Source organism: Macrobrachium rosenbergii, chromosome 58 (genome assembly GCF_040412425.1).
Source record: "Macrobrachium rosenbergii isolate ZJJX-2024 chromosome 58, ASM4041242v1, whole genome shotgun sequence".
Taxonomy (NCBI): domain Eukaryota; kingdom Metazoa; phylum Arthropoda; class Malacostraca; order Decapoda; family Palaemonidae; genus Macrobrachium; species Macrobrachium rosenbergii.
Genome location: NC_089798.1, coordinates 8442141 through 8455106, shown reverse-complemented (window position 1 = coordinate 8455106; position 12966 = coordinate 8442141). Strand labels below are relative to the sequence as shown.

The 12966-nt window shown below is 36.1% G+C and overlaps 1 protein-coding gene across 1 annotated transcript; it reads right to left on the bottom strand.

Annotated features, from left to right (window-relative positions):
- Positions 1 to 7451: 7451 nt before the first annotated feature.
- On the bottom strand, positions 7452 to 12674 carry LOC136837240 (uncharacterized). The gene is made up of 2 exons (XM_067101977.1): positions 11928 to 12674; positions 7452 to 7571 (listed from the first exon to the last, which is right to left on the bottom strand). The coding sequence occupies exons 1-2, from the start codon at positions 12672 to 12674 to the stop codon at positions 7452 to 7454; spliced, it is 867 nt and encodes a 288-aa protein (XP_066958078.1).
- Positions 12675 to 12966: the final 292 nt, after the last annotated feature.

Genomic DNA, 12966 nt, shown 5'->3' with positions numbered 1-12966 from the left:
TTACCAGTATGCTATTTACTCATGCATTTTAGACTTTTCATTATTATGTTTTTGCACTTATATATTATTTTGTGTTTAATTTTTTCGACAGATGTCATGGTTGTGGTGATGACTTTGTGGGCAATAACATGATGTTATCATGTTGGTGTGATCATAGAGAAAGGCAGACGCAAACCTTTGCAATGTCTAGTATTTTATGTGGGAGACTTGAGACTAGACTTTACAAAGTCTATAATGGAATATGTGAGAATTTTTGAATTTGCAGGCTATTAGCCATAATCAGATTTTTAGTTGGACTGAGACTAAATCTTGAGTTAGATGTTTTCTTAATTGACAATTTCATTTATGATGCATTTTAATCTTTGCTTTGTTTATTCATTGCTTGTTGGGTTGCTTTAAATAATAAATCTATTTTTGGTAGGAAAGATTGAGTTTTCCTTATACGACCCATTTCATTTCTTAATGTGGAATGAGAGAGAGAGAGAGAGAGAAATCCATGCGAGAACGAAAGAGATCTTTGTGACGTTAGCGAGAGAGAGAGAGAGAGAGAGAGAGAGAAACAAGGCTGAACACACCCCTGCCTTCTGAAGATAGACCAATCGGTTTGTTACGTAATGTTCCTACCCGGAATATTCTTATCTGTTTCAAAACAGTTGTAACATATATATATATATATATATATATATATATATATATATATATATATATATATATATATATATATATATTTGTTGTTGTTGTTGTTGTATTACTATGTTTATTATTATTATTATTATTATTATTATTATTGAGATTTGCTTTTTCACTTTTCGTGTTTAGCCCTCTGGGCCTGAATTCTGTAACCACCTAAGGTCCCAAGCAGGAAATTAATTGCATACATCCTGTGTTTTAAGTGTCATCATTTGTAATGTTTTTACTATTATTCTCAATATTAGTACTGTCATTACCATTATTACAATTACTATTTTTACTACTGTTTTAGCAACTGTGTGGATATTGCCGTTTATCATTTTTATTAATTTATCTCGTGTATCTAGATTGTGTGTATTGTACTGTCTCTAGTTTGTAAACCCCATGTATATGGCCCTGAGCTGAAATAAAGATTATTATTATTATTATTATTATTATTATTATTATTATTATTATTATTATTATTATTATTATTATTATTATTATTATTATAACTGGAGTTCACCCTCGGCCCTCTCTAAACACCACTTATTGAACAAATAAACGGGATTGGTTATGGCTTCCAATAGCCACTCATTGCTCCTACGAAGATCCCTATTAAGGTTAGAAGGGCGATTGGAGAAGAATAAAAATAACCAACACCCCAGAGCACTTCCATGTGGAATGCCAGACAACATAATATGTCTTGTCATATTAAAATAACTATCAACAACAACGTTTCAGTTCCAAGTAACATGACATTACATGGTGGATGAGCAACACTGAGCGACGCAGTCGCATTTCATTTCCACTTAAAAGAGGGAAATATGCTAATAAAAAAATTCTTCCTTCATTTGATGGTGGTTAAATACCGAAAATAAAGGCAGCCTGAAATACATTTAGTACAGCCAAAAGTACGGATAGCATAATTAACGTACTCTAATAACGGATTAGTAGTGATCACTTTTTATGAACACATCAGTTAAATGGAATCGGACTGTAATCCTAACAACTACAATTTGCACAGTGTTGCAGCGTCCTACAAGAAGGAAAATCCGCGTCGATAATGTAAGAAAAAAAAATGCCAATGTCAATATACTTTAACATAGGAGAGATCCTTATATCTCCAATTGAGGGATTGAAGGAAGCATCCCTTTACCAATCAGTAAGATGTCATTGATTAAACAGCAGTTGAATATAAGAAATGTTTTGACAAAGGCGAAAAACTCATACAACGAGAGCTCGGAAGGGAAAACAAGGCTCTCGTTGTACTAGCACTAAAGCATTCCATTCTTTGCAACTTTAGTTAATAATTTATGGACGTATAAAAAAGAAAATCCATACGTTAAGATGTGAGTAACTCCATATCATTTTTGCCCAGATGAACAAAACAACCAATACCTTCCCCACGGATTTGCCTATAAGCTTATGCTTTTTTTTTCTACGTTGCCCTAAACTCTGCATCCACTGACAAAAATATCTGAGTAGTATCAAGCAAAACCTCTCTCCCACCTTGTGAAGTCCAGAGCTGTCGCCGGGACCCTCAGGCCATCCTCGCTTCAAAACAAAAATCTACGTGACGCATCGAGACTCAGGAAACAGATCCAGCGCTCCTGGTTCAAGCGATCTTTTATGCATTTTTCACAAGATACTTTTACTTCCTTGTCAGAACTCTAATTACTAATGTATGTAAGGTATTGCAAGCTTTCTAACCATATGTATTTGAAACGTCTTCCTAATTTGTTCATAGAATTGCTAACCATTCTTCAGGTGTGAGAAAACACATCCGACTGTATATAGACATCCCTCCATTTTCTTCTCATGTCAAATTCTACTTTTCCGCTCGCAAGAGTTCTTAACCTGTCAGAGATTTTGTATCAGTAAATTAGAATACACCTTGACTCTGCCTCTTACTCGCCGCCTCGTTATAACCTCACTTTTCGTGCAAGACGTTCTCCCCACGAAATATACACCTATCTTTTAGTTATCACGGTAAAGACAGACTGCATAAGTAAAATAACAAGTTCACATTAACATCAGATTATAACTAATATTCGTACACTAAAAGCTGTAAGAAATCATCAAAGGCAAGATTCGTAGTCAAGGGATTCAATATCGTTTAAAGTGACCTCTCTTGTTTTGCTAAGTACATTGTCACGGTAACATCATTTTCTTATTGAAAATTATCAGAATCGCTCATGTTCGACGCCTCCAATTTCTCAGTCTTCTTTGATTTTTTTTTATCCGAAATGTAATGTTTGTCTCACCCTGTCACTGGAGTTTTGCTGTTGTCATATATTAAGCTAAACACAAGTCACAACTATAAAGGTTCCAATTGGTATTTCTTTTTTACCTGTCTTATACTCCTTCACTTTTTCAAAATCTTTTAGGACACAGAAAATCGTAACCATGAAAAAATATATTGAGTAAATAAATGTGTTTGCATTTTTGTCCGTATACCCAAACATGTGTATGTATATGCATGAGCACATAATATAGATTTTCCTGAGCGGCGTATGTACTGTACTTGTGACTTCGTATCGTTTGCAAATACAATTGCATTTTTAATTTTGGAATACGTCACTTCAAATTGCTACAGTCCATACCAAGATAACTGGCCAAAAAATAGTGCATGTAGTCTGTTAGCAATTCCAAAGGGAGAGCTCTCCACTGGTGATCCAATCAAACACACCCTTACTAGATTAAGTCAAAACTGAGAGTGGCCAGAATCAAAAAGGAAAAATCTTGGAATTCACTTCCCACTTTGTCCGAAACAGACTTGGCTAAAAATTTCCCCCTCCCTTTATTTTTTTCGAGAGGAAGGGTGTTAATAGACGATCATAACTCCATTTATAAAGCACTGAGTCCGTCTCTCATCCTATTCCCAAAAAATGAGACCAGAAATATGAGTTTCGCCTTCTAAATATAAGTTTCAAAGACACTTCATTTGATTTAGTCACTACTTTACTGTCATGTCAGACTCAGATTCAATTATCACCGCATGCCAGTCTGGATTTCCTCTAAGTAGGAATCGAAAGTCACTGATAGTAGTTAATTACTATGATATTATTGAGAGCTTTACGTTTGTTTGCTCTAAAATGCTCTAATTTGAACATGTCATGAATTCATAGATACAGTTAGAGAGTTGTGGGATAAGAAAATGGGTTATGACATAAGTGTTAAATGGTTGATGTTTGCAAAAGATACGGTAAGGATTAGGGATAGTGAAGAGCAACTGCAGAAAATAGTGAAAGAATTTGGAACTGTAGTGAAGAGCAACTACAGAAAAGCGTGAAAGAATTTGGAACTGTAGTGAAGAGCAACTGCAGAAAAGAGTGAAAGAATTTGGAACTGTAGTGAAGAGCAACTGCAGAAATTAGTGAAAGAATTTGGAACTGTAGTGAAGAGCAACTGCATAATATAGTGAGGTAATTTGAAACAATATGTTAAACGAAAAATAAGAATGAATCTGAAGAAAAACAGTTATGATAACAAATGGACACCAAGGAGTAATGAATGTTAATGTGGACGGTGAAAGAGTAGAAATGCTGAGCAGTACGTATAACAGATGATGATAGCATGAGAGAGGAGATAACTCACAAAAAAGATGAAGTAACGAATGTAGTGTTCATGGAATCCAAAGCAAGAAATATTTTAAGTAACTGCTGAACAAACTCTTCTTTAGGAAAGTAAAGTGTGAGTATTTAACATAAACTCCAAGGAAAAGTTGAGGATGCTGAGGTGAATTCAACTGCTTGTATATTACATATGGAGTGAAAAGGACAGTAAGGGTGAAAAATGTGAAGATACTTGGATGGGATGAAATGGCTAACCTGACTACAAGGACGAATCAGTGTTTTTTTTTCTGAAAGGGTTTGGTCCAATGGAAAGAATGGAGGAAGGTAGGTTGGTGAAAAGAGTTTATAATCATTTGGAGGAAGGAGGAGAAGAAAACCTAACTAGTGCTAGATGGAGGAGGAGCTGGACCAGATGGGTGTAAGTATGCAGGATGCAAGATGCTTAGGATAAGATGGAGGATATTTGTGCTGCTGATGACCCTTCTGCGTGGGTGGATGTAGGGAACAACTAATATTGTAGCATTTTGTTTCACAGGGCTCATCCCCAATTCAGCAATTAAAGTCACTAAATGGTAGTATCCTTTGCCTTTATTCCACTTGAAGCCACACCTGTTGGGGAAACTACCTTAAATGTTTAAATATCTATCTATATGGGCATGTATGAGTATACACAATGTATACATACTTTTCAACTATTAATCCTTCCCTGATAGAGAAGGACTTCATAACGTGTTACTCATTCGGGTTTAAACAAATATTTCATAATACTCAATTAATTCTTTCCATTCCCTAAAATTACTTCGGAAGTATGTTTTCTATTGAAGCGTTTGAATAAGAATACGGAAAATGAAAGAAGATACTCTTTTCTCTGGCGAGGGCTCTAACATGCGGTAAACAATCGTTCCGAACCATGGCTGATTTCTTCAATTCACAATGGAAGACGTAACCAAAAACCTTTAGGGATCCAATTTTAAAATTTCGCGGATTTTCGACAGCTGTATTCAAAAAGATCTGATGAATGTTACCCGAAGATACATATCTTAAATTGTGTTTCCTCCCCCGTGCCTTTCTCCACCGGGGCTGCAGTCCTTCATTATTTAAATAAACACAAACTAAATATTTCACAGCTCATGTTAACTGAAGCGCAGTCTATTACAGTGTCCTCCCGTATATTCAAGCATATTATGAGGCTCATACATACATACATACAGAAACACACATACACACACTATATATACATATATAAGTATGTATGTATGTACACACACACATTATATATATATACATATATATATATATATATATATATATATATATATATATATATATATATAACATAATATAATATATACATAAATGTATATATATGTGTGTACATGTCTGTATCTATTTATGTATGAGCCCTATAATTAGTCTGTTATGATGTTCGTGGAAGAGAGACTGATAATATTGAACTATATATATATATATATATATATATATATATATATATATATATATATATATATATCTATATATATATATGTATATATATATATATATATATATATATATAATATATATATATATATATATATATATATATTAGGGCTGTACCGATACCACTTTTTCGACCGATACCGATACCGATACCGATACCTTGTTTCTGGCCGATACCGATACCGATACTTACCGATACCGATACTTATAAATTTTCACTTAAAATAGTTGAGAAATTATTTTGAAAACTCAAGTTAGTATCAATTCTATGGACAATAAAACTTAACATTATATTTAAACAATAATCTAATATTTTGGCCATAAGTTTTCATTTTTCAGTGAAACTCATTTCTTAAAGTTAAGAATTTAAGATATTAGTTAAGATACCATTGATATCGTGATGCACATTGTGATGGTTAAATATCATAAATATAATGTAAACTTATCAAACTAAAATTTATTATTTTTATACTTCATGCCACTGAATTAAAGCAAATTTGAAATAGACAATATAGTTAATTAAACTTATAATTTTGAACTTAATGGACAAACTAATTTAACCAAATTCTTCTTAGAAATTAAAGCATTAAACAGATGACAATTTGTAACACATGTAACACTAGCAGTATAGAAGGATATTGAAAATTCCATGTTAAATTGTGATTAATTATATATTCCAATCAATGACTCCACAAACAAAATTCTTTCCTTTGTAACTGACATTAATGTAACAATGTTTTAATTAACAGGATTAGCAAGTTTGATTAGTTTAAGGCAATAACATTAATTTTGTTCTATTAATTTTACTAAACTCAATATTTCAATTTTTCAAATATACAGTGACTGCAGTCAACTTATCTATGAAATATGAACATGTGATGTGATAAACAAAATTAACAAACACAATTTCATCTTAATGTTTTGATAATTTCTGAAATTTGAGTATTAAGTATTAATAAGATTTCAACTTCTTAAGAAGCAAAATAACTTTTCTTTCAATAAAGAAGTTAGATAAAGAAGTTAGATTAATTAAATTAGTATGTAAAATTCATGATTCTCAAATTATAATTGATGAACATTAGTTTTTCTCCTACTTCTGGTTTTAAAGAATTCTATGGGGAGTGTAAACATTACCGCCTATACTAAACACGCGCTCACTTTCAATTGAAGAGGGAGGGGCACTGAGAAATTTGTTAGCTATAGGCACTTAGATGGGGGAGGGAGTTCTTGTTTATTTTCCACCAATCAGTCGGGTTTTTCATTTTTGGGCATAGGTTAAACGACAGATAAGTAGCTACCTCTTTCTCAATTGAGAGTGCTGTTGAAGATGACCGTCTTTTCATGGTATTCCCACTACCACTATGTTCCTTCTCCTTGGCATTTTCTCCTGCTTCTGATGTAAGTTGGGTTTTGCTCTCACTTTCAGCTGTTGCTTCAGCAATCATCATATTAAAACACGAATCGAAATCAAATGATTCTAATGTACTACTAGATGATGAGCCCTTCTGTGTTGTTTCATAACTTTCATTGACCTCACTTTCACTGAGCTCAAATTACCTCTTTGCACACTTTCAGTTTCATTAGCAATCATTTCTTTCCGATTTTTACCTCCTCCACGATTTTCCTCTGTATATTTGCAATGCTAGTGGAACTCCCAAGAGATTTGTCAAACAGAGAATCCTGGTAACGGGGATCTAAAATGTTGATAAAATGAGGGCATCACTGTCAAGGTACTGGGTGAACCTTTTTGTCCATGGAGGTTTGGAGAGCTGCTAATGTGCTGTCTAGTCCACTAAATGCTTCCTGAGTTGGCTGCCTGCCTGATAAAAGTTTGAGGAACTTGATCTGCGGGATTATGTCAGATGAGTTTGAGTTTCTACTACTCAATCTGTGTGGGGAAAAAATGCGGCGGTTAGTAACAAAGCAGCGTAAACACAAAAATAAAATGGAGAAAAATGCAAGTAAAGTTGTACAATATTCAAAATGTGATTTATTCTATTTAAAATAAGACATATAGCTGGGGGTTTGTTTTAAAATTAATTGCAATGATTCTACTTTTATATAGGGAATGAAAGATGGTAAATTTTACAACACATTTGGAATGTTGTGTGTATGTGTGTGTGTGCGTTTCTGTTTTGCATATTTTGATTCGAGAAAAAAAAAATTATTAATCAAGCTGAACAGTGTTGTTATTCAACAATTATCTCTCTCTCTCAGTCAATGTGTGTGTGTGTGTGTGTGTGTGTGTGTGTGTGTGTGTGTGTGTGTGTGTGTGTGGATTATTTGCTTCGGAATAATAATAGTTTTTTTTTTTTTTTTTTTTTTTTTTATTTAAAAACTCAACTACTCACTCTCTCTCTCTCTCTCTCTCTCTCTCTCTCTCTCTCTCTCTCTCTATCGCTCTAGCACTTTCTGTCTGTCTGTCTGTCTGTCTGTCTCTCTCTCTCTCTCTCTCTCTGGTTTCCAAGCATTGTTTCGGGAAAAAATATTAATAAAGTTGATTAGCATGTTTAAAGAATATAGTAGTGTGTGTGTGTGTGTGTGTGTGTGTAAACTTTTCCTTCGGAAAAAATTGTTTAGCATGTTTATAAAATATTCAACTAGCCTACTCTCTCTCTCTCTCTCTCTCTCTCTCTCTCTCTCTCTCTCTCTCTCTCTCTCTCTCTCTGTGCTTCTCTTTCTCTTTCTGGTTTGTTTATGTGGAAAAAAAAATGTTAGCATCCTTTCACTAATAAATAAAGATATTACGCATGACAAAATGAAATATGACAAAATATTTTGTAAAATAAATTGAAGTATTCAATGATTAACTAATTTTATTCAATCTTACCTTACTGTTGTAGTGTGGAAAACTTTCAAGAGCTTGCACAGCTTTCCAATGAGTGACCATTTATTGGCATCAAATACAGGCAAATCAGCCGTTTCAGTGCAGTAACTGGAGACGGCAAACTTCTGCTCAAACATTCTTTCGAGCATGAAGTACTTACATTCCAGCGTGTCGGAACATCTTGAATTAATTTATGCTGGGAAGGTCATTTTGTTTTTGCAGCTCTTCTAATCTTCTGTAAGCTAGTTGTGAGTGGCTAAAAAATGCCCTACAATCCTTTACAATTTGTTATGATATTTTAATGATTCCTTGCTCAAAAATGGCATCATGAATTATCAGCTGAATTGTGTAAAAACATGAGAGACTAGAATAACCTGATTCGTTGACTCCTCTGACAACATTCACACCATTATCCCTTACGATGACATGAATTTTATATTTTGGTATTTTAAAATCATCAATTGAATCTTGAATAGCTTCAGCAATATTTGCAGCAGTGTGACTTCCAGGAAATGGTTTTACTCGTAAGATTACTTGAGTTTGTTCAAAATTGTTATCCAAACAATGGCCAGTTAAACTGATGAATGAATAATTTGAATTATTAGTCCATACGTCTGTTGTAAGACTTATATTTTCTGCTTGATCTGTGACTGCCGTAACTTTTTCCACAAGTGATGTATAAATGCTTGGAATTATGTTCACAGAAAAAAACTTCCTACTAGGTATTTCATAGTTAGGAGCACAGTGCTTCATTAATCTGGTAAACCCCAAATCTTCAGCGATGGAAAAGGGTTGACAGTCGAGGGCTATCATTTCTGCTATTTTATGATGAACAGCTTTTGCTTTAGAACTGTTTATATCCCACAATTTTTTCAGCTCGTACGTCTCTCCCTAATGTGTAAGTTGCTTCTCACTAGTTGATTGCTGGGATGTAGAGGGTCCACTTGAAGTTTCACTTTTTGTTTCTTTGCAAAATTAACGAAAGAACTCATCGGTGCATGACGCTTCAGTTCAACATGCTCTAACTGTTGTGCTCTCTCTCTCTCCTGACTTAAAAGATCGTCGTTGTGTTTTAGATTGGAGGTGCTTCTTTAAGTTTGACGTGGTGAAACTTTTCGCAGATTTACCTCCACGCGAGACACTGACTCACATTGTTTACAAATAGCTTTACTGGAATCAGAAGAGTCAATTGTATAAAACTTCCAAACAATACTACCGTCACAACGAGCAGAAGAAGCACTAGTAGCTTTTGACATCTTGATCTAATTAAATAGGTAAAAGTATCTGTGAAAGTGGTTTGGGGAAGATGCCCGGTGAAGCAGTTGAGCAGTTGCACACAATCGACCTTGACGGCGGCAGTCATCTCACAACTGAGTCATGATGCACGCTTCCACTGGTCACTGGTTACAAACCTTCAACATAGTACGGCGACAGTGGACAGGAACTGAACACGGTCATTCAGTCAACACGAGTCACACGACAGTGTGTCATAGGGACGTGTACCCGACCTGTACGGTCTTAGCGCTCAATGTTCGTACTGTATCTACTACCATGTTAGCAATTCTGTATTGCACTACTGTTGTGTATGAATATAATCATGTTTCACATTATTTTTCATTCGGCATAAATTGATTTGTTTTCGCTATATTTGATAATTATGTAAACCCAATTTCTTTACAATATGCGCCATGTAGATAAGCCTTTTTTTAAAGTATCGGCCGATACCGGAATTATTTTCCTGATACCGATACCGATACCGATACTCTCCAAAAATGGCCGATACTCCCGATACCGATACCGATACCGATAGTATCGGTACAGCTAATATATATATATATATATATATATATATATATATATATATATATATATATATATATATATATATATATATATATATATATATATATATATATATATATATATGTGTGTGTGTTTATATATATAAATATATATATATATATATATATATATATATATATATATATATATATATATATATATATATATATATATATATATATATATATATATATATATATATATATTACATCGTAGCTTCCTTAGCTCCAGAAAAAAACAAGGAATGTATCACAGAAACCAAATCAGCCCTTATCTGTCTGGAGAGCCTCCTCGATAAAGTCCCTATTACCCTTGTACTAACCATAAATGTTTTTGGTTTGAATCCTGGTCAGGTTAGATTCACTTAGCATAGCATATAATATCACTAGGGTAAAAGTCACAGTGATTTCGATATTTCTGCGCTATTCGTAACCTAATATTTGCAAGTGAAAAAAATTCTATATGACAACTCTCATTCCTACAATAATACTCTACCTCCTCAACCTCCTCATTTTTGAGTGGGTTTTTTAATGAAGTGGGGAATAAATATAAAAATGTTCACCCTCCTTATTCGCTTTTCACAGAAAAATTTGTTAACGTGTTGCCTCTGGAAACTCTCGTTCGTGGGGCCCAATTCTGACATAGATAATTAAAGTTTTTTCCTTATTTATTTCCCACTTTGATAAAGGGCTTGTAAATGAAAACTTATCGAAAAAGGTTTGAAGAAGTTAAGAAATTAAGACATCACTGAGATCATCAAAAATACAAACACACCTGGTAAAAATGACCAGAAAATTCTACAGAGTGTCCGTGTGAAAGGATGACCTAAGCATCAGAAGGGACTCACGACCAAGGCCACCTTATAAACAGAAAAGCATGATACACATTGTTATCCTTTCACTCTGCCATCCCAATTGCATTACAGTTTGGACCATTATACGACCAAAAACTAGGACGACCTTGCACACGCATTCCTACTTTTCGGGTAAACATCATCATAATGATAATGAAATTGACCAACTAACGCAAATTGTTTGAAGCATAACGATCTCTGAAGCAAAATGTTCATGTTTCCATCGTCTGTTTTTGGTTGTCATATTTGCAGATAAATGAATGAAATGAACATTTATTTGACAGCTTTTACTCCGCACGAATAGATTGGCATATTTCGTACAAAAAACGATACATCCTGTTCAAACACACACAACAATTCTTTGTCCATGAAACACAGATACGCATTTATGTTTTCCCCTACGGTGCATGTTAACATGATTCCTGTGGCCTTTGCATATGCATGCCTGAGAGTTCACGTGTCTCTGTAAACATATGTAATTGGGAAGGTGTCATAAACGTATTATGAATATACCGATCCAATGATAACATATACTGTACAAACATACACATACGCACACACACACACACACACATACACACACACACACACACACACACACACACATATATATATATATATATATATATATATATATATATATATATATATATATATATATATATATATATGGTGGCACCGTGGTGGCACAGTGGTGGCGCAGTGGTGGTGGTGCAGTGGTGGTGCAGTGGTAGCGCCGTGGTGGCACAGTGGTGGCGTGGCACTGTGGCTCAGTGGTAGCGCAGTGGTGGCGCCGTGGTGGTGCTGTGTACGGCAGTGGTGGTGCAGTGGTAGCGTCGTGGTGGTGCCATGGTGGCGCAGTGGTGGCACAGTGGCGCAGTGGTGGTGCAGTGGTAGTGCGGTGTAGCACAGTGGTGGTGCAGTGGTAGCGCTGTGGTGGCACAGTGGTGGTGCTGTGGTGGTGCAGTGGTAGTGTAGTGGTAGCACTGTGGTGGCGCAGTAGTAGTGCAGTGGTAGCGCTATGGTGGCACAGTGGTGGCGCTGTGGTAGTGCAGTGGTAGTGCCATGGTGGCGCAGTGGTAGCCATGTAGTGGCGCAGAGATAGCCATGTAGTGGCGCAGTGGTAGCCATGTGGTGACGCGGTGGTAGCGCAGTGGTGGTGCAGTGGTGCAGTGATGGTGCAGGGGTGGCGCCATGGTGGCGCAGTGGTGGTGCAGTGGTGGCACAGCGGTGGCGCAGTGGTAGCGCCGTGGTGGCTCAGTGGTGGTGCGGTGGTAGCGCCGTGGTGGCACAGTGGTGGTGCAGTGGTAGCGCCGTGGTGGCGTAGTGGTGGCATAGTGGTGGTGCAGTGGTAGCACCGTGGTGGCGTAGTGGTAGCACCGTGGTGGTGTAGTGGTAGAAAGTGGTGGTGCCGTGGTAGCGCCATGGTGGTGCAGTGGTAGCACCATGGTGGCACAGTGGTGGTGCAGTGGTAGTGCCGTGGTGTCGCAGTGGTGGTGCAGTGGTAGCGCCGTGGTGCGCAGTGCTATGATTCTCAGATACCAGTCGAGAGGGCCAGGGTTCAAATCACCCCGCTCACTGATGGCTCAGATTGTGCCACTGCAAAAATCCCAGCAGTCCATCAACCTAGTGGTCCGAAAAAACCCGAGAGGTTCAGTAGGGGAATAGGTAACAGCCCTTGGGCTGGGGAGTTAAACAGTGGGCCTAGCGGCACACAG